We start from the raw sequence: 20,840 nt of genomic DNA on the forward strand, positions 1-20,840 counted from the left end.
TGTTGCACAAACTGTGATAGACTTCTTGTTGTTTTTTTTTTCTGGGACACCAGTAAAGATTAACAGCTTTTCTGGCACAGGAGCTGGAAAATAGTCAGCCAAAACAGTGTTAGATTTGGATTTCTGCATGGGACACCAAGAAGTTATTAGTGGTTATTAAAGCTATTTTCTTTCTCTAGTATTGCTACACAGGGAGAAAACTTGTGCCTTGTCCTCTGTCTTGCCGTGTATTCCACTGCTTGATAACATTAATCTGAGTCTGAAACACTCTTTTCCCTTAAAATTACCATTGCTCTTCAGTCAAACATTTTCCTGCCACACTATTGTAAATTGCAGTGTGTTTTCTAGGTGAGATAGTTATTAACAATGAACTTGTTTGGACGATCTTCAAAGAGGTACACAGAGCAAAACAAAGGCAAGATAAGCTGTCATGAGGCATGGGGACGAGTGAGAAGGGAGAGTCACTCTCTGTCTCCTCCAGCATGCACTGACCCAGATCTGCAAGGTGGATTGCTTCAATATTCACAAAAAGAGCCACCCATGACTGGCTTCTCAAAAGATGGGGTTGATTTCATGGACCTGGCTTTGCAGGTTGCTGTGCAAAAGGGTGCCGGGGCACTGTGTTTCCTGCCTTGCTTCTGTGCCTGGGAGTGGTAGAGGCTAAGATGTTGCTGACCTCCTGGCTCTGTAAGGCAGATTGGTGCAAAACTAATCCTGGTGGAATGAGGTACCTACAATGGGTTTTGGGCACATGTTCCTTCCTCTGGCAAAATACTTGTATGTTTCATAAAAGTGATTGATAGATGCAAGTTTCAGTCTTATTTTAGAACAGAGTTCTTAATTCTTTCAAGAATGAGAAAAAACAGTCCAGAAAGTGGATTCAGAGCCCTTTTTTTTCCCTATTGTTCTGTCTTGTCCTTTGAATACAACACATCAACGTGTATCTCTTTGCTGTTGTGTGTAGAATTGTATGTGACCTTTAGGAACAAAAAGATCCCAGCTTTATCACAACCTTGTTTAAGTGATGAAGTAAACGGCTTTTCTCTGAGGTTCCATGCTGCTCACTTCATCCCTCATAGCCACATTTTTTTACATCTTTCTGGGTCACTAATACCTGCTTGTATGTTTGGGTGGCTACTCTCCCATCTTGAATCTTGAACTGATTTGGTATTTTTTTCCAACATAAATTCCTCTCAAAGTGTTGTCCATTTAGTGATTTACAGAACAGCCTTGCAAACCAGTGGGTTTGCCCAGCAGTGGAGCATGCTCCCTGGTGCTGAGGGACCATGAATGTCTGAGGGAAGCTGGGATCTCTGAGAGCACATCTGCTGATGGTCGTAGCAAAGACTTGTAGCCTGAAGAAGCATGTTTATCTGTGCAAAACGTAGGGAGCTGGGTATTCTGCAGTAGAATAATTTCTCTGGTGTAATTCCCAGTCTGAGAGCACAAATACATGCACAGGACAACACAGGGGCTTAACTAAGTGAGGAATGGAAGGGATGGAGAAAAAAGATAACTTTTTTTTTGTCACAGTGCCTTTTCTTTGGAGGATTAGTACTAATTTAGAAATACCTCAGCCCGTGCCTTCATCTTTGCTCCTTTGTGATGGGGAAATTGTTGTTCTGTTGTGTAGTCATACAGAATGTTTATTCTTACAGATGACCCAATCAACCTTCCATAAAGGTGCACATTTTAGCCATTAGCTAGAGTGGAAGAGGTTTATTTTATGTTGGGATAACCAGTTCTTGGAGTGTGATTTCCTTCTTGTCTTCCAAAGCACCAATTTTCTATGTTAAACCATTAAAACTGTATGTCTTTAAGGATGGAACTATTAATCAGAATTTTGGAGTTGAATATAAGATGCTTTGTGTGGGATTGTACTGATTCATACCCTGCTGGGACGTGGCTCTGGTAGAGTGAGCATTTGTGGTGAACATCTTGCCCAGGAGGTTTGTAACCACTCAATTCTGCCAACCTAGGCTTGGCACTAGCAAGCTTTTTCCTGCTGGGCTTTGCACATTGTCTTCAGATCAATTCAAAGCAAGTATACTCATCTTCATATACCTGGTTTTCCTGAGTGTTTTGTGATAGTTCCTCTGTTCTGTGCCTTTCGTAGCCTCAGGCACCAGCTTAGTCCCATCAAGTTCACCATGTAATGTAAAACTGGTAGAAGTAAAAGGTGTTGGTCAGTCAGTACTGTTTTGATGCATATTCTGTCTGCAGGTTCTAATGGCAGTTGCTTTGTAATTGGTTGATATTGTTGTGAGGTAGGATTTGGAGCCTCAAATAAAAACCCAAAACCTGTGCTTCCAGAATGTCTTCCTTGCATCCTTCCTGACCAGCTGGAGGTGGGTGAGGACTGGAAAGTCTCTTTTGATTGTTTCTCTTATTATTGTAAGAGAATTTAAAGGCAGGGGTGAGGGAGTTCAACAAGAGGATATTTTCTTCAGCTTCTGGTTTCTAATTACATCAAGTTATAGCCCCACCTTTTTAGTTGCTAAAAGTACAAGCAGGAACTGGAAAAGAATGAGATAATCCATAGTAAAGCATGCTGAATAAAGATCTCCATTCAGATCTTTACCTCTTATCCTGAGCTTCTAATGCCAAGAATTAATGCTATTTGAAAACACACAATGAATGTGCCCTACTGTGGGCATAAAAGATAATCCTAATTATTTTAAATGTTAGGAAGAAGGGTAGGCGTTTGAGAAGGGGAAAAGGGCTTTACTGTGAAATAGTATATCTGTGCTAAGAGACACAGGCTGGACTTGGTTTTGATTGCATTTCCTTAGGCATGTTTTGTCTCTTTTTTTTTTTTTTTTAATGAAAAGGCAGCTCTGCTTGTTCGTGACACTTCTTACAGCAGGATAATTTCCATTGGCATGCATTGCTGGAACTGGACTATTTGCCCTTGTATTAAAGGCATGCAAAGCAAAGAGGGAGCACCGCTCTCTTTTTATTTTTAATTTGTCTGCATTACAGTCAACGCCGAATAGTCCACAATGAATTGATCAAAATGAAAACTGCAAAGATATTTCAGCTGAGATGTGTAACATGGAGTAACTCTCATTTCAAGGCAGATCTATAACTGAGTTTTCATTAGTGCCTCATTACTGTTTTAGCATCAGTCTCCCTGTTAGACCAATAGCTCATCTTACTATGTGCTCTGCATAATCTTCTCTTAAGAAGCCTACATCCATGCTAGAGTGTGATAATGAGCTGTAGCAAATAGAAACTGCTGGTGTCAGGTTGAGGTTCCTGAGTTTCACCCTTTGGGAAGCACTGCCTACTCCAGGTCTGAGAGGAGGGCCAAAGTATGAGAGGAAGTCACTGCAGCACACCTGTGGTATGTGAGGAGGTATTGGTTAGAATTCTCAGTCAGTAAGAGATATTTAGTCTCAACATTCATGCAGAGACAGAGTAGCACAAAATAGCTAGGAAATACTGGGGATTCATTGAGCATTCACTGTGTTCAGTAACATGAATTTCTGCAGCTTTAAAAACATGATTCCTTTTGTTCAGAAGAAATTTTAAAAGCAGCTGACATATGTTTTTCTCAGCTAAAAACTTTCCTCCGTTAACACTGGTTTCTTCATTGTAGAGTAAAACAGTCAGTCCTCTGTCCTTTCAAACAACACATTCATGGCATACACGGGAAGTTTGATGGGGACAGATCTTTGTTTTGGCCTTCTGTCACCTAACTCTTTTAGAGCTGGAATGCTTGCAGGGTTAGGCACCGCAGAGATGGCAGGTAGCAGAGCGCAGTTGGTCTGGGAGAACTGAGCTTGGTATTTTTGTGTGTGCTTGCATTGGGATTTCATTTGGCCCATCTTGAGATGACATACAGCACAGTCAGGACACTGGCACTCCTGCTGCTCCTCTAATGTTTCCTTCACAATAGGAAAGTAGTGAGTTTCTCTGTCTTTTCTGTGTGTTTCTTTCTCCATAGCCGAGCCAGTGTTCATTCTGATGATCCTCTGGTTTTGCAGGAGTTACCAATTTTGTGTTTTGTTTTGTTCTTTGAATGAATGCTTTGTTAAGCAGCTGCCACGTGTTCTTGCATTTGATGTACCTTGCAGGCTGTTTACTGGCAGCAGGTGGTAGAGCCAGCCCTGCAGTGTCAGTATGAGCTGTAGAGTGATGATTACCACCAACTTGAGTGCAGATTGAGCAGTATCTTCCAACAGAGTCCCATCCACAGTATTTCCAGGACACTAACCCAGCATTCCCTCAGAACATTGCCAGTCACCCCAGTCGCCACCCATTGCCAATCGTAGCTGCATGGAGATGGGTGTGCCTTGAGGTGGTAATCTGAGGGAAATACCCCAGTTCTTTTTTCTTTCCATCTACCCTTCACACAGCCAGCAGGTCTTGCTTCTGATTATCATTGTCACTGATTTCTTAGGCCTGCTGGTTGCTAAAGACACTTCATATAGGATTTTCAGGGCCTAGAGTAGCAATCACTTCTTGCACATTCATTTTCAGTGGTACTTACAAAAGGAAAATTATTTTGCTGTAGAAAGGAAGAGACCATGAAAGACTGAAAAGTTCCATTTCTGCCTCAAATCAAAACCCTGGCCTGCTTCAATTGTGCTCCACTGCCTCAGGACAGCAGCAACAGCTTCGTTTGCCCTTCTTCCTCTTAGGGTGAGCGTGGATGTGCTTGCAGATGCAGGTTTAGGTCTGCACACTAGGAAGAAGTATGTAGTCCTTAGGAGCAGGTGGGAAAGGCATACATATTTTTCTTTTCCTTGAAAAAGGTGAAAAAGCTTTAAAAAATGGATTGTAACTCTCAACCTTAAATCTTTTAAAATTGCCTCCTGCTGAGAGTTTAATAGTTTTTTAAATGTAAGCTCAGGAAAATACTTACTTTTCAAGCTTGAATATCCTTCCGCTTTCTCAGATCACTGAAAGTGTATTATTCTTTTCAGTCCACTGAATTACAGGGATCACTCATGTTAAAAGTTAATGCAGTTTCCAGTGTCAGAAGATGTAAGGTTTTGTGGTTTTGGTTCGTATCCCTTCTCACTTCTTTTACTGTGTGATATTAGCTGATATTTTTTTTCAGATTCATATGGCTCAAAAGTATTCAGGTTTCCCAAGTGTAAAAGGTAATTAGATCAAGGAATGATCTTTAAAAACCATTGTAGACCCAATTCTGGTGCTGTTATTTACACAGATAAGGGCTGTGTAACTACAGTGGGAGGATCAGCCACAAGCCTCAAACAGATGAAGCTCATACATTTAAATCAAAAAGAACATGGGTTTTGTTTCTTTGAACTTGGAATTTTTACATTTTATTGCCGTGTGATTAAAACACTGGAACAGAATTGCTCATTTCTTTCTTGCTGCCTTTTTATGGCTACAAGTCCCAAATCAAGTATCTTGCTCTCATTATCAGCTACCAACCTACCTGTTGGCTGACTTTGGTGTCTCCCACTGAATGCAATGGAAGTGAGTCCAAGCAAGCAGTGCAGGCTGGGATACAGGGGTAGGTCCCATTTGCAGAGAAGAGACCTCTGTAGTTCAAGGTTATGTTTAAAATCTGGGTGGCTCTGCTTACATCCTCCTGTGCACATTCAGAGATTAACGTAGCTAGCCCAAGCTTCACAACTCTGAAAACCAGAACCATTTTGACTGTCACTAGAAGAGCTGCCTGTGTTATTTAGATCAGTTGCCTCCAAGCTCTGAGATGTTTTGTGAAGCCAACCAACCCAGTGGTGACTGGGAATGTTCCTGTGCTAATACCCCTTCCATCTGAGGTTTCATTATGATGTCAGGTACCTCATGAGAAATGCTGGGAGACTGGTGGAGCTCCACTGGTCCAAAAAGCTTAGGAACCACTTCCTGGGGTGCTGAGAAACAGATGTGGGTGCCTGTCTACAAAAAGGCTGACGTCTGTATCATTCTCCATGTTTTTAATAAATTAATGTAGAGCTGCTGGGTAAATAGATCATAAAAATGAAATTGCAGTTTTACTGTCATAGGGTTTTAACACTGGTGCCATGTGGCATGTTGGGTGGGTTTCTCACTGCACTCCTTCCATGTAGGAAAAAGCTTTCTTTATGCTTGTCAGAAAGATTTATAAATTTTAAAATGTGCCTTTCCGTCACTCCAGGCACATGTGTACTAAAGATACTAACAAATCCTGTCAAAGAAATAAGCCACTTGCCCATCTGGCTACTCAGGAGTTAACAAAAAATTATCTCTAACTTTAATCACTTCTTTTATACTTCCTGGAGCTTGAGAACAGGGGGATTCCTTATTGCTTATCCTAAGTATGTTGGGCTTTGCTAGATCAGGGCAGAACGAGGTTGCAGAGTTGGAGATTTGAGCCACTGAGGCAGTCATTGGTGTTCAAGCCAGACTTCTACTTGTTTGCTTCATAATGCAAGGTGCCTTGTGGAGAAAGGGACATTTCCTGGTGCCAGATATGGCCAAATTCAGCGGAAGCTTGTATTGCTGACTGGCAACAGCTGTGGCCTTGTGTGACCTGTGAGGAGCTGATCTCTGGAATGTTTACACCAAGAGAGATATGGACTGCTGCGTGTTCTGTAGGAGCTTTTGCTCTTTGGCATCCTGGTGCAGACCTATGTAGAGAGCACCTGTATTCCATCATTACGCAGTGGTCAAAGCATGAACCACTGCAACAAGCTACTAGCCTGAAGTGTTAAGTGAGATGTGCTTCAGACCAGGGGAGTGTGGGCTGCCCAGTGAGTATTGTTTGGGCTCTGGTAGCCTGTCTGACCAGGTGAGCCTGCTTCCCTTCCACAGGAACAGGAATGCTCCTCCATTCTCTGCACTTTTCCCCTAATCTGCATGTTTACATCTGGTTCAAGTAATGGGAGCTCCTCGGCAGTAAGTCACAAGCAGAGGATTAGCAGAGGAGGTGAAGTGGAACGCTGACTGCATCCTCATCCAGAGACTGAGAAGCTTATGTCTTCTCTTCCTTGGGCTCTGCCACTAGCCCTGCTGACAAGTGAAGAGATGGATAGGAAACAGAACGTTATCTGCTACCTGAGGGTAGCAGAGGAGGACCCAGCTTCCTGTTTCCACGTTGGTAGTAGCATTCACAGGATGTGTGAAGTGTTCAGCAGTTGCTTTGTCAGTCTCTTACCTAAGCACTGCATTCTTTCTTATCTTTCGGCTAGGAGATGAAGGTAATATAAGATTAATATCCTACTGGGCAAAAAAAATGTTTGTTTTAATCAAATCTGAGACAGCAGTAGTCTGATGCAGGAGACTGATGTTAAAGAATTGACTTGTCCCTCACCTGTATCAAAGGAGAGGCCACACAAAATCAGTGACTTAGGTTCCACCACTGCAGAAAATGGGCAAAACTCCCTAAAAGTGTCTGAAATTACCATTTAATGTAGCCACAGACAAGCAGGTGAAAATGGTATGTGGGGCCTCAACGGCATACCCTGTAACCAGCACTGTGTTTAAAATGAGGACGAATCAGGGAGTTAAGCTGCACTTGGAAGTTACTACAGAAGCAGACTGCCACTGCCCTGCAGAGGTGAGACGTTTGTGATTTTCAAGATAAGGTTTCTTCCTTTTGTAGTAATGGGGTACATCCATAGGACTGCTGCTTATTTCCCCTGAATCCCCGTGGCTTGGATGTGAGTCGAGCCCAGCCCTTTATTTGTAATGGAACTGCTAGCACCTCGTGCTGGAGGGGGAGGGCAAGGTTGAGCCTTCCTATTCTCGTGCAGCTGTACCAGATCCATCATAGCTTCCAAAACACAGGCAGTGGCTGTGAAGTGCGTTCTCTTTTTTGAAGACCACAGCCTGGTAGTACTCTCCTCCCAACAGGAAAATCCAGAGCACGGTAAGTATTGATGCTAAGGTGTCTGGCCAGTGGAGATCCACTGCAACATAGTTCCCTCCGACTGTCCCAGCCACCGGTGCATTCTGCTAATTACACCATAGATTTCCCTATTGATGAACAGAACTGTATTAACGCAGAAGCAGGGATGTTGCCCTCGCTGCCGCTGTTGTACACGGAGCCGGGCAGATGCTGGCCGTTAGTTACACAAACATTAGTATTAACGATTGGCCATTTGGAATCGGTGACAAACTGCCGCCCGCCGGAATCCTGAGCCTGAAACCAATCAGGAAGTTAATGAGGAGAGAAATTACCACTGCAGCTTCCCCTTAATTATATTCACGGCAGGCAGGAAGGGAGTGCTGGAGGTGGATCTCAACTCATCTAAGGTTAGGAAGGTCAGAGACCCTTTTACTCGGTTTTGTATCTACTGCAAATTGCAACGTTGCAGCCGTTCCGAGCGCTGCCTTCTTTCTGAGTTCTCCGATGTCGGCCCGGGGCAGCGCTCCGGGCCCCGGGGTGCAGCGGCGCGGGGCTCAGGCGCTGTGTTCTCTCCCCTCACGCAGTGTTTTCGCCGCCCAGCAGCCAGGACTCGGGCCTGGGGTGCCTGTCCAGCAGCGAGAGCACCAAGGGAGACCTGGAGTGCGAGCCCCACCAAGAGCCCGGCGCTTTCGCGGTGAGCCCGGTCCTCGAGGGCGAGTAGGCGCGGCGCCGGGCGGCTGCTGCGCGGCGTTCACTGTTGCCTTGTTCTGTTGGGGGTTGCGGGGGGGCGTTGGGTTTCTTCTTTCCGGGGCGGGGGGGCACGGCGGGGCCGCGGCCGGGCCGGCGGGGCGGGGTGGGACGGGGCGGAGCGGAGCCGCACGGGGGCCGCAGCCCGGCCCGGGGCGGCCGTCGGGTCTCGGCCCGCTCCCGTCGGGGCGGAGCGCCCGGCGATCGGCCTCCCCGAAACTCAGTGCCGTGAGGTGTTCGTAATGGTTCCTCGTAGGCTGCTGTTCAGCCCCGTACGTTTTCTTCTCGTATCGTCAAATTAACGCGTTTTGCATATTACAGTTGAGTGCCTCGACTTAGATTGCAATATAAACGGCGAGCAAATAAGTCTCAAAAAAGTTACGTGCGTTTCTGCGAGTGTTATTTTGTTAAGAACGGCTCGCGATGTCCTCTTCCTGTGTTACAGAAGCCAACCTGAAATGAAACTAGTCTGGAAAAATTCATTGTTCTCTGTAGTTGCAGCTGTACCTGAAATAAAAATGTTATTGATGACTGAATTTTCTTGTGTGTATATTTGGTGAGCTGTATTAAAACAGAAAAAAAAAAGAAATTACTTGTATTTTCTTCGCTCTGTGCTTTGAAAACATCTATTTGATTTCACCCCCATCTGTTGTAATCAATAACCTGACCATCTTGTTTTTTATTAAATGCACTTACTCTTAATTTCATCCACCAGTGGTTTTAGAGAGAATAATGTGGAGTTACCTATATAGGTTTGACATTATAAATCACTTCTTGAGGCTGAATCGTATAGTGGTATCGATTGATCCTGATATATCACAGAAATTTACTGTCACTTCTGTTTTCAATTAAAGATACAATCAGTCAGATAATGACTTAATTGGATTTTACAGAAGATTGAGTTTTATTGCCCAGTGCTTTACGAGTTTAGTTAAGGAAGATCATTTTATCACACTTGTCAGCCCGCTCCCGCGGCCGTGTGCCCTTCTGCCTCTGCTGTTGCTATTGTGACAGCGGCACCGCGAGTCTGGAGGGCACGCAAGAATAATATCGGGGTGGAAATGCCGCACGGCGACGAGGAGATGGGAGCGGGCGGCCACGAGGTGGGCCTCGCTCCTTTCCCCCCTTTTCTTGCGATTCTGAAGGCTCTGTTTCTTCATTTACGGAGGGGCTTCTTCAGCCCTTTGCTGCTCCCCAGGTGCGGGGTATCGACGGAGGGATGGACGGGCGTCCCTAACCCGGCCCCAGCTTCGCTCCTGGGACTCGGGGTTCTCCTCGGCTGTGCCCGTCGAGTCTTAACGGGAGCGGCTCAGGGCCGGCTGGGGCGGCTCGGCCCCACTGCGCTGCCCGCAGCCGGAGAGCGAGGCGATAAGAGTCGAGTGCGTGCTGCTACAGCCTTGTCTGCAGCAGTGTGTGGCCGGGGTGGTGGCCGTGGCAGAGGGAATATAATTTGGGAAGGAGCGCGTGCAGCATCCTTCAGAGCACGGGAGAATAAATGCCCACCTGCCCGGATTTGTGGGGGGAAAAAAAAACAACAAAACAGATCCGCCGTGGAGAAAATTGGGGATTTAAAGGCAGGAGAAGAGGGGAGGAGGGTGAAGGGGGAACGCTCATCTCGGGGCACTCGGGGACTCACTAAAGCGTGCGGCCCGACGTCGGGAGCAGCTTTGGGCTTCCCAACGGCCCGCACGCCTCGCCCTGCCGGGTACGGCGAGGTGATGCGTTTATACCCCAGGAAAGCGGGGGCTCCGTCCCCTATGAGCGCCGCGGCTGCCGTGTGTCGGGGCAGCGCGGCTGCGGAGTGGCTCGGTCCCGTCCCGTCCCGTCCCGCAGGAGGACGCGTCCCGAGGCTACTGGTGCCGCCCCCGCTGCACGCAGCGGGACTTCAGGCTCTCCCCTCCCTTCACCCCCCCTCCCCCCCCCCCCCCCCGCCGTGTTCTTGTTTTTTCTCTCCCAGCGCATCGACGTGTGCAGGGATCCCAGCCGCGGGGCAGTTTTCTCTACCCATTTTGTTTGTCTTTCTTTTCACTAAACTGCAGGTCGCCCTTTTTACAAGTCTCTGTAGCTGGTTGGCAACCAGTGACCTTTACTAATCCCTTTCCTCTCAAGTGCGCTCTTCGCTTCTTGCTGGGCAGCTTTGATGGATTGTTCGGGTGACATTGTGCGAAATTCACATCTTTCTCTGAAGTCCGCCGTGAAGTTTCGTCTCTCTCTACCGCGACCGTGTGCGCTCCCGTCCCCTCTTCGTTGTGTGACAACGCTCCGGGCCGCCCGGAGTCACTCCGAGCGGCGGGGTGGCGGATAATCTGCTCCTCCATAGGGTGGCATTGCCCGAAGGCTGGGCGGGAGGTATCCCAAGCCAATGCTGCCCCCAGCACCCCCTCCCTAAAAGCCAACAGCAGCGCCAGCACCGCCGCGGGGCGGGATCCCGGCCCTCGGGTCCGCACGGAGAGGCACCGAACGGCGGAGCGAGTGCACGGAGAGGCACCCCCCGCGCCTTTAGTGCTCTTTCCGCTGAGCGTTATTTGCAGCATATGTTTCACACATCCATTCTCTTTCAGTCCATTCTTCTCTGCTCTGGCTGCTAACACGGTTATATTCACCTTGAAATTTCCTCTGCTATTTTCCAATTAAAAGCTTAATAGCCCTGGAAACGGAGTTCATGTGGTGCAGTTTACCGTAGCCCCTTCTCCTGAAAAGCTTTCTGCTGGGATCCCATTATGTGCTTGAATAAACCTTTTCTACAAACAGAAATGGGAATCGGGGCTGTCAGGTGTTAGGTTACAATAGACTTCCATGCGGGGGACGTCTCGCTCGCATAAATACAAACCCGGCCCTGTGCGGAGATGTTATCAAATACGGGGATACGGAAAATATTCTCATCAAATACGAGACAAGGTTTACGGCACTGTACCAAATTTCAACCTCCGCGCCAGGCGCGCAGACAAGCGACAGGGGGTTCCGGCCACGAGCGGAGCACCTCCGGCGTATCGCACCCCCCAGCTCCCCACCCTCACCCCCCAGGACAGTGGGGTCTCCCCCGCCATCCCCGCAGCTCCGATTTGGGGCGAGCGATTCGAGGGTGCCGCGCGCCGCGTTTTGCCCTATGAAGATGCGTTTGTTCGGTCTGCGGAGAGGGCACCGCCCGTATGTTTTTCTCCCAGCGAAGGGCTGAAGACGCGCGGGTGCTCGCGGGAGGCTGCGGGCCCCCTGGGTGCGTTGCGGACAGCGGTGCGGGGAGAACCGTTCCAGCAGCGGGCGGCTCTCCGCGCCCGTCCCGGCGCTCCCCTCGGGCAGAGCGTACGGTGCGTTCCTGCTCGTCCTCCTCACACCCAAAGCACGGCTCCCGGATCTTGACCCAAAACTACAGCAGTAGTTATAGGACAGAGTGATGAATGGAACACGGCGTGAGTGGCTTTATGGCAGCACGCGCGCCGCTCTCTATTCTCGCTCTTCGTTCTGTTTCGCAAGTTTTTAACCTGATTTTCTAATTAAGCACTCGTTAGATGGTGCGATTCGCGCAGGAGTTACGAGGAAGGGGTACCGGGGCTCCCAGAGATTTGAAGGCAGCAAAACGGACTCTCGTCGGGGCCGCAGCCGCTGCTCCGGGCGTAGACAGGCGCTGCCGTCCGGCATCGGAGCACCCGCAGGAAAAGTCCTGCGGGGAATTGCCGTGCTGGGAATCGGCAGTGTTCCCATATTTCCGTTCACTCGCATATTACACTTGGGATTTTAACTAAACTCCCTCTGACATATCCCTGTTTCAGTGAAAAACCTTTCCACGTTCTCCCTCTCTCTCCCCAACGCGGCACTGAACGCAGCAGAGGCTTCGGTCAGCGGCCGCGCCCCGCGATGCCCGCCTCGCACCGCAACCGCAATCTGCAATCCCCGCAGCCGCCCCGTGAAACTGCAGAAATAGACCCGCGCAGCTCTGGGGCGCGGCGAGTCCCGGCCCCCTCTGCCCTGACCTTCCAAACTTTGAGAAAACTTTGGTCACACGTCCCCGCTTCCTTCCCTCCCCCCTCCGCTCTCTCCTGCTTCTGCGTGTTGGGGGACGTGGGTGGCACAAACCCCCGTCTGCCCCGAGCGGGGACGCGCCCCTTAGGCAAAGGGTGGGCTGAGGGGACCCCTCCATCCTTTCCTTCTTTCCTCCCTCTCTCCTCCCTCCCCTCCCTGCCCCTGGCCGCAGGTGGGTGGTGGAGGGGGGCGGGCGGGGCCGGAGGCGGGCGGAGGGGGCCGAGCGGCGGGCGCTGGGCTCGGCGGGGCGGCGCGGGCAGCGGCAGTGGCGCTCCGGCCGGCGGCAGCTCTCTGCCCGACGGTGTCACCGCGGCGGGCGGCGGCTTCCCCCGCCGGTCCGGGGAGCGGCGAGCAGCCCGCCCTTGCTGCGCCCTTCTCCATCCCGGAACCGCCGGGCTCCTCCCGCGGGCATGAACGGCTACGGCTCCCCGTACCTCTACATGGGCGGCCCCGTGTCGCAGCCGCCGCGGGCGCCGCTGCAGCGGACGCCCAAGTGCGCCCGGTGCCGCAACCACGGCGTGCTGTCCTGGCTGAAGGGCCACAAGCGCTACTGCCGCTTCAAAGACTGCACCTGCGAGAAGTGCATCCTCATCATCGAGCGGCAGCGGGTGATGGCCGCGCAGGTGGCCCTGCGCCGGCAACAGGCCAACGAGAGCCTGGAGAGCCTCCTCCCGGACTCGCTGCGCTCCCTCCCGGGGCCGCCGGGCAGCGCCGAGCCCTCCGCCGCCCCTCCGGGGCCGCCGCCCTGCGCCGGGCCGCAGCGGGCTCCCGCTGAGCTGGCAGCCGCCGCCGCGCTGCGCTGGGCCACCGAGCCGCCCCCCGCGCTGCTGGGGCCGCTCCCCAAGGCAGGTGAGGCCGAGGCGGGTTCGCGAGGCTCCGGGAAGAGAGAAAGGGGCGCGCGATCCCCTCGCCCCGACGGCGCGTCCGGGTGGGAGGGGAGGGAAGGCCTGGCCGCCTCCTCTTGCCCGGCAGGAGCGTTTTGTAGTTACTGGACGCCTGAACAGAGCCCGGCTCTGATTAGCCCTAAACAGAGTGTTGGGCCCGGTGCGAGTCTCGGCTCTGCTCCCGGTCCATCTCTGCGTCTATCCTCCACGGCCGTGTAGCGGGAAAACGGGGATGGGAACAGTCGCTTTGTGCGGGGTGCGGGCCGAGAAGAGGCAGGGATGCACCGCCCGCAGGGAGAGCGAGCAGAGGCTGCTGTTCGGGGCTGCCCCGTGGTAACAGCCTTCAGCGGTCCTTAAGGAACGCGACCTTCGGTAACACGCTTCTCAACTAACTGAGCTGCGTTCCCTTTCCCCGGCTGACGCCAGAAAATCCGCCAGGATGGCGAGGTGCGGTGTGAGCCTTCTCCGCAGCTGATTGCAACTACGCGTCACGCCTCTGCTTCCTGCGCCCTGCCCCGGGAGCTGCGCAGGGTATCCTGCCCAGGGCTCGGGGGGGACACGGGTCTGCGCGCACGGCCGGGGCTGCTCTGTGGGCACGGCTCAGTCCGTCTCTTCGTCCCTCTCAGGTCGCAGCCCTCCTGCGGGCAGTGTGTGGGCAGCCGACCCTCGACTGCTTCCCCTGGCCGGGAAATGGGGTTCCCCCACCCCAGATTTTCTCCCTGCCGCAGCTCCCCGGCGGTGTGGAGCCTCTCGGCCCCAGGTGTGTTTTGCAGCACGGAGTCACCGGGAAAAAAAATAAAAAATGAGTCTTGGCCCTCTCCAGAAAGTGAAACAAATGCACTTCGCCAGCAGGATATAAATCTGGCGGGCAGGAGCACTATTGACTTGCATGCCCCAACTTTTCTTCCCCCTGATGTATGAACTTCCCAGCTTAAAAGATTACAGTAATCACGGGAGGACAGTGTAAATCGAATCTGATAGCAATAACTTTTGGGGAAGGTCAGGCCCAAGTGAAATGTTACCAAGCAACAGGCGTTTTGTGTGCAAAATACAATCAGAGTGTATTGATGAGGAATTCTTCCCTGCCAGCCAGTCAGCACTTTCTGCCAACAGCTCTGCGAGCGAAGGGACCGAGCGGGTCTTCATCCATCAGCCCCAGGGCGGGGGAAAGGAAACTTGGGGCGAGCTGGAAGATCGTGCTGTGAATAAAGGAAACGGTGCGAGAGAGGAGAACATTATCTCCTCCAGGGCTCTTTTGTCGCCCAGCGCCGTTAAGCAGATGGCTGTGCGCTGTTCCGAGCACTGAGAGGTTTTTCTGCTCACTACTTGCGCTAAAATTGCGGTCTGAATGGAGGATGCAGTTATTTGCTCCCCCGGTTTCAGACACCGATCTCCAGGAAGGTCCCCGGTGCGCGATGGGATCGGACCCGTTTGCTTTAAGCAGAGTTTTCCTGCCAGAACGGGTCGTGTGCGGTGGCACCACCGCAAAGTTCTGCTCTAAGCCAGTGAGTAACCCACAGACGGCTCCCGTCTCATCTGCAGCATCGAGACGCTCCTTCTCTGGACGCTGTGCTCACGTATCTCTGTCTCACAGGGTGTGTTACAGCAGCAGTAAGTCACCAAGGCCAGCAGTTAATAGAACTGTGCTGAGTCTCCTGCTGGTTTCAGAGCAACCTCTTCGGTCAGAGCAGCTCTTTGGGGGCAGCAGCTCCCAGGAAGCACCCGAGGTGGGAGATGGAAGAAGGTCTGTGCTGACAGGCTTTTTATTTTTTTATTTTATTTTATTTTTTTTTTTGTAGAAACAGAACCAAAAAACGACACCCGCCCAAACGGCTACAGAAATCTGACCCGCAAATGTTTAGCCACTAAAAAAGATCCAACAACAAAACGACCCCGAATGAGAACTCCACATCTTGTATTTTTCAGGACAGCTTTCTTGCTTTCTGATATTTCTGGTATGAGTCCGTGCTGACAACAGAGGCAGGGAAAATAGCAGGTGTATTCGTGGTCAGGGAAAATCCGTGCTGTAGAGAGAGATAGGGCTGCCATCGCGAGCGGAGAGCAGAGCCATTGCACAGCGGCTCAGCAGTGGGAATATCAAGGGAGCAAACGTGGGACCTAAAGCAGGATAGCAGGCTTTCCTGAGATGCATTAATCTGCATAGAGCAGCTTCCCCCTCTCTCCGCGGTACTTTGCTTTGCGTTGTTTGCTTTACGAAGTTTGCCTCATCATCCTCAATGTGTAAATATGCAGGGGAAAATTGGGGTATGCATTGCTGCAGATTCCCAGCAGCTCAGTTGATTAACTCACATCTATTAGCCTACAGTGAACGCAGGCACGGTTCTCCCTTTGCAACGCTCCGTGTGTTCCAGCGGCAGGTCGGGCTGTGTGTCTGCACGACTGACGTTTGCTGAATGTTTTTCCCATCGTTGACATTAATGGGAAGACGATTTCCTCTGAGGAGGCAAAGTGAATGCGTGGAGAGAGGCAATTGGAAATAGAAGCTGCTTTAAAAACAAAACAAAACAAACAAAATCACCACCACCAGCAACAAAACGGAACATAAAAACTGGCGGTGCCCTCTGAAAGCCCCAGCATCGTCTCGCCGCGCGGAGAGAACTCCTTTGGTTGAGTGCAGTTTGGCTCTATTTCTAAACACAAAGTAAATATTTTTAACCTGAGAATATAGATATTCAGGTTTAACACGTGCTAGCGACATTTCCATAGTTCTGTGCCCACGTAAAGGCGTCTCTCATGTATCTCCCCACACCTCTGCTTATTTAACGATCACTGTTTTCTGCCCTTTTTAAAAGAAACTCCCCATCCCGGCGGCTCCGGCCGTCCCCTCCCCGGGCAGCGGGCAGCCCCCCGATCTCTGATGGCTCTGATGGCATTTCGTTTAAATGGCCCAAATCTCTTTTCCCGGGCGTGACTCTCAGCGAGCAGCGATGCGATGCGGTGCTGTACGACGGGCCGTCCCGCAGCGATGCTGGGGGCGAGGATTTTTGTACGGGCTGTGCGGAGGGCACCGGCTGCGGGAGGAGGGGTGGTTTTTCAGAATGCCAGTTCTCATCAGGATACCTTTAAACACACTGAAAACGAAGGTGAGCCAGAAAGATCTTGAAAATAATCATTAACTCGATGATCAGGCGCGTTTCCCATTAGGGAGAGCAAATCTTACACCATTTTATTGTTATCGTTTTATTCTTATTATTTATATATATTTTTAGCTCCCCTTGACACTTGTTATCAGTCGATCATTTGCAAAGCACGGTAGCTCTGACCTAAGTACGTGCATGTGGTCCGCAGGTACCTCAGCACGATCTATCTATGTGGAAATTAGGACGCTTAAATGCCGCTCCGTCTCTGGCACGACAGGGACAGAGGCAATTAGTTGTCTTCGGGCTGCCCGCGAATGTGTAAATTGCCCTTTCATTCAGACGGGAATTATTCTTAACATCCCTTCTCTGGTAATAAATGCGTGGCTATGAAGGTGTGGGGGGGTTAAGAAGGAAAGGTAGCATGATCCTCCTGTTTTATTTTGTTTTATTTTCTTTTATTTTTCATGTAAAAGCTACACCAAGTTCTTAGCATTCTCTCGAAAGGATAATGTTACCGGTTTGTTTGCTTTCTGCATTCCCCTCGGATGCTAAGGCAAGACTAAAGCAGAGCGCATAAAGAAGTTCATATGCACGTTGCCTCACACAGTATACCTGCTTCTCTATTAGCACTGGACGGAGAGCATAACCAGCTGAAAAACGGGTACCCAGCACAAGTCGTGCACCTCAGAGAGAAGGGCGGATCCTCAGAAGGACACCTCAGCTCTGCTCCCACTCTCATCCTCTGCTGCTCGAGCCAGCAGCACCTGCGGCTCTATAGGATGGCTATCGCTCCTGCCTCGAGCAGAGAACAGCCCTTTGCCTTGCTGACTGCCTGCTCTGCTCTGCCAGGAGGTGATAGTTTACAGCAGAGGAATGTAGCTCCCGTTCTGGAGAGCATGGTGACTTCCTGCTCAGTTTACTCAGACCTTGACTCGTTTCTCAGAGTGAGAAAGTGGGTAAATTGCACCAGAAATGTACTGTCCATTCCCAGAGTGAGACAGTGAGGCAGACCTGCAGGAGGCGAGCAGCAAGGATCTCCCATTTACGTGCCTTTAGTTCCCTCTCAGTCTGGTGGGGGTGACTGTGAGCACATTTTGGAAGCCTTTGCTTTTTTTGTGGCGTATCTAGTTGCACTGATCACTGTGAGCTTGGGAAACCAGGCAAGTACTTCCACTGGTTTCTGCAGACTGTCTTTCACGTTTGTGCATTCAAAAGCACTGCTGTGTGAACACAGCCTCTGTCTGCATCAGCTTGCATAGTGGTCCCCCTCCCCAGGTGACAAGCAGTTTGTCAGGAAGTCAACACTGCACTGCATGAGGGAGGTCAGCAGAACAGCGTCCTTGGACAAGTGACTGCGAATAATCTCAAGCAAATACATTGCCCCCTTTGCACATACACTGGGAAAGCAATTAATCTTTTTATCTTCTTTCTGACTAGCAGTTTTATTCCAAAGGTTTCCATTCTCTGGCCAGGCTTTACTCATGTGATCAGAGAATGGGGCATTCCCTTTTTGTGTGTCCCTACGGCAAAAGCAAGGTCCAAGGGCTTGTGCTCAGCCATGTGCTCAGCTCTTGCTCTTCTTAGCTTCGCACATGAAAGGCAATGTAGGTACCTGAAACAACTGCTGAGGGAGGTTGCTGAGCACCCAGTCTTAGAAATATTTAAAGCCCAGCTGAGCGGGGGCTAAAACAATTTGCTCCAAATTTTAGGTTGGTCCTGCTCTAAGCAGGAAGTTGGACCAGATGCCTTCAAGTGGTCCTTTCAGATTTTTTTTTTTTTCTTTCTAAATTTTGTGTTCTAATCAATGAAGGCATCAGCTGTGATCAGGTTCAGAGAGAAACCTGTGGTTCTTGCTGGGGAAGGAACTGATTTCTGCAGAACCAGAACTGGAATATATTGATTTATATGAAAAGCTCTTAAACCCTGAGCCAGCAGATGTGTTGCAGTGATTCTACCAATGTTGTTGCGCTCGCAGAGGAAATTTTTGTCTTCCAAGATCACTCTGAATATCTTCATCTCACAAGTGAGGAATCACAGAGAGAAAGTGCTCAAGTTCCTCTGAGAGAACTTGTACTTGTGTGGCTCATTGCTGTCTTGTAACTAGTGAAGAAGGATAAAAGGATTGGTGTTGCACATTTGATACAGGAGAAAAAATCATACTGCTTCTTTTCTTATACATGGAAGGGTGAGACAGATAACTGTAAAGAAGCATAAAATGCCTAGATCATGTCACATTACTCTTTTGTAGATTTGTTCTCATGTGATGTTGCAAAGAGAATTTAATTTTAGCAGAAAAATGCTTTTTTTTTTCCCTAGGAGCCTGCTCTGTTCCTTACAAGAAGAGTCTATCCTCAGGTGTCCATAAAGCCATTTGGACTCAGCTTTTGTTGACTTCTCTGCCTTCCTTTGCAGACATCAGCGAGGAGCGGTTGGGTGATGCCAGTGGAACAGACAATGCCGAGACCTACAGTGACAAAGACACAGACCAAAGGAGCTCCCCAGACATGACTAAAGCCAAAACCTGCTTCACTCCTGAAAGCCCAGAAATTGTATCAGTGGATGAGGTTGGTTATGCAGTGCAGAAAAATGGTGGGAGCACAGAGAGCCGTCCAGAGAGCCCCAAGTACCATGCAGAGCAGAACCACCTCCTGATAGAAGGTCCTTCTGGGACAGTTTCTTTACCTTTTAGCTTGAAGGCCAACAGACCTCCACTGGAAGTGCTGAAAAAGATCTTCCCTAACCAGAAGCCGACCGTGCTGGAGTTGATCCTGAAGGGATGTGGTGGTGACCTGGTGAGCGCTGTTGAGGTTCTCCTGTCCAGTCGGTCTTCAGTGGCCAGCGGGGAGAGAACTTCTGCGGAGTCAGATGGTCTAGTTCTGCCTTCCAGCGGGCACATTTTTGAACACACGCTGAGTTCCTATCCTATTTCCTCTTCCAAGTGGTCTGTGGGCTCGGCCTTCAGGGTCCCCGACACGCTGAGGTTCTCTGCCGATTCCAGCAATGTTGTGCCCAATCCTCTGGCCGTACCTTTGCAGCACCCATTCCCTCAGCCACCTCGCTACCCGCTGATGCTGAGGAACACTTTGGCAAGAAACCAGTCCAGTCCTTTCCTGCCTAATGACGTCACCCTGTGGAACACCATGACGCTGCAGCAGCAGTACCAGCTGCGGTCCCAGTACGTCAGTCCTTTCTCTAGCAACTCGGCCAGCGTCTTCCGAAGCTCTCCTGTCCTTCCTTCTCGCTCATCGGAAGATCCTAGGATCTCAATCCCTGATGATGGATGTCCTATTGTGTCTAAGCAACCTCTTTACACAGAAGATGAGTATGATGAAAGGTCTGATTCTTCAGACTCGAGAATACTCAACACATCTTCATAGAATGACTTTTGGCATACGATAAGTAAGTGATATTTGCAGTGCAGCTGAACTACTGGGCCTGAAGAGGAGAGACATATACTCTACGAAACCCTTGCAATTGTATTAAAAGATGACTTTGCTTGGTATTGTACTATAGCAATAAAGACATAACTTATTGAATTTCTTGCACTTCATTGGATAATGCCAAATAGCAATACTCTGGCTTTAACTCTGAGTGTGTACTACAAAGGAAGACTTTACAGCCATCGGTTACGGGACTCTGGAAGATTCGTAGCGGAAACAGAAGCTCAAGGTCTACTTTGTTCCTTAACTCAGACAACTGGGGATATTAAACTAGAATACTTGAATGCTGTTTTATAAGAGAGAACTCCTCAGGACATAAGAAATCAAACATAAGTAGTTCAATTGCAGATGGACTAAAACAAGGACCAGTCATCATCTTTGCATTGAAAGGAAAGGCAGAAGAATTATGCACATGGAACTAGCATGAACTGCTTCTGTACTGTTTGAGCTTGGACACTTTTTAGAGAAATAATCTTACGAGTTATTCTTTTCCCATGGCTAGGTCGAAACGTGTAATGTCAGTGTAAAACCAATTACAGCTGTGAATTGCATGAAGTGTGTTGTGAAATGAACACAAGATTAAACATTGTCAGGTTAATGTAGCATGCTAAGGACTCTAGAAAAATAAACTAAGATGATGATCTTGGTTTATGTCATTTATATTGGGCAAATAGCATTTCTGAGGATAGAGAGTTGATTAATTGACAGCTGGGGTAACAATGTCTAGCTCCAGCAATAGCAGTCAAAGGAAATCTATTTTTCCCAGTCCAGGTTCTGCCCTCATGCCTCGTAGCTTAAAACTGAGACTCAGCAAATGTTATCATGAGGGAAGGTTAGGTCC

The 20,840-nt window shown here is 49.6% G+C and overlaps 2 protein-coding genes across 3 annotated transcripts in view; both read left to right on the forward strand.

Moving 5' to 3' along the window:
• Positions 1-8,621, forward strand: part of DMRT1 (doublesex and mab-3 related transcription factor 1) — a 54,162-nt gene extending 45,541 nt beyond the window's left edge. Inside the window, exon 5 of one of the 2 annotated variants that reach the window (XM_048931457.1) lies at positions 8,395-8,621. In XM_048931457.1, the coding sequence (XP_048787414.1) occupies positions 8,395-8,531 (137 nt within the window). In that variant the 3' untranslated portion in view covers positions 8,532-8,621. The remainder of the gene's footprint in view (positions 1-8,394) is intronic. The other variant, XM_048931456.1, reaches the window with a different exon arrangement.
• A 4,363-nt stretch (positions 8,622-12,984) lies between these two features.
• Positions 12,985-20,603, forward strand: DMRT3 (doublesex and mab-3 related transcription factor 3). The gene is made up of 2 exons (XM_048931251.1): positions 12,985-13,423; positions 18,972-20,603. The coding sequence occupies exons 1-2, from the start codon at positions 12,985-12,987 to the stop codon at positions 19,934-19,936; spliced, it is 1,404 nt and encodes a 467-aa protein (XP_048787208.1). The 3' UTR covers positions 19,937-20,603.
• The last annotated feature ends 237 nt before the right edge of the window (positions 20,604-20,840 follow it).

The sequence above is a fragment of the Lagopus muta genome, chromosome Z (assembly GCF_023343835.1).
Source record: "Lagopus muta isolate bLagMut1 chromosome Z, bLagMut1 primary, whole genome shotgun sequence".
NCBI lineage: Eukaryota > Metazoa > Chordata > Aves > Galliformes > Phasianidae > Lagopus > Lagopus muta.

Coding starts and splice junctions, on each gene's coding strand:
- DMRT3 (XM_048931251.1), top strand. CDS start 12,985: ATGAACGGCTACGGCTCCCCGTACCTCTACATGGGCGGCCCCGTGTCG. Junction 13,424..18,971: donor GGGGCCGCTCCCCAAGGCAG/GTGAGGCCGAGG, acceptor CTTCCTTTGCAG/ACATCAGCGAGGAGCGGTTG.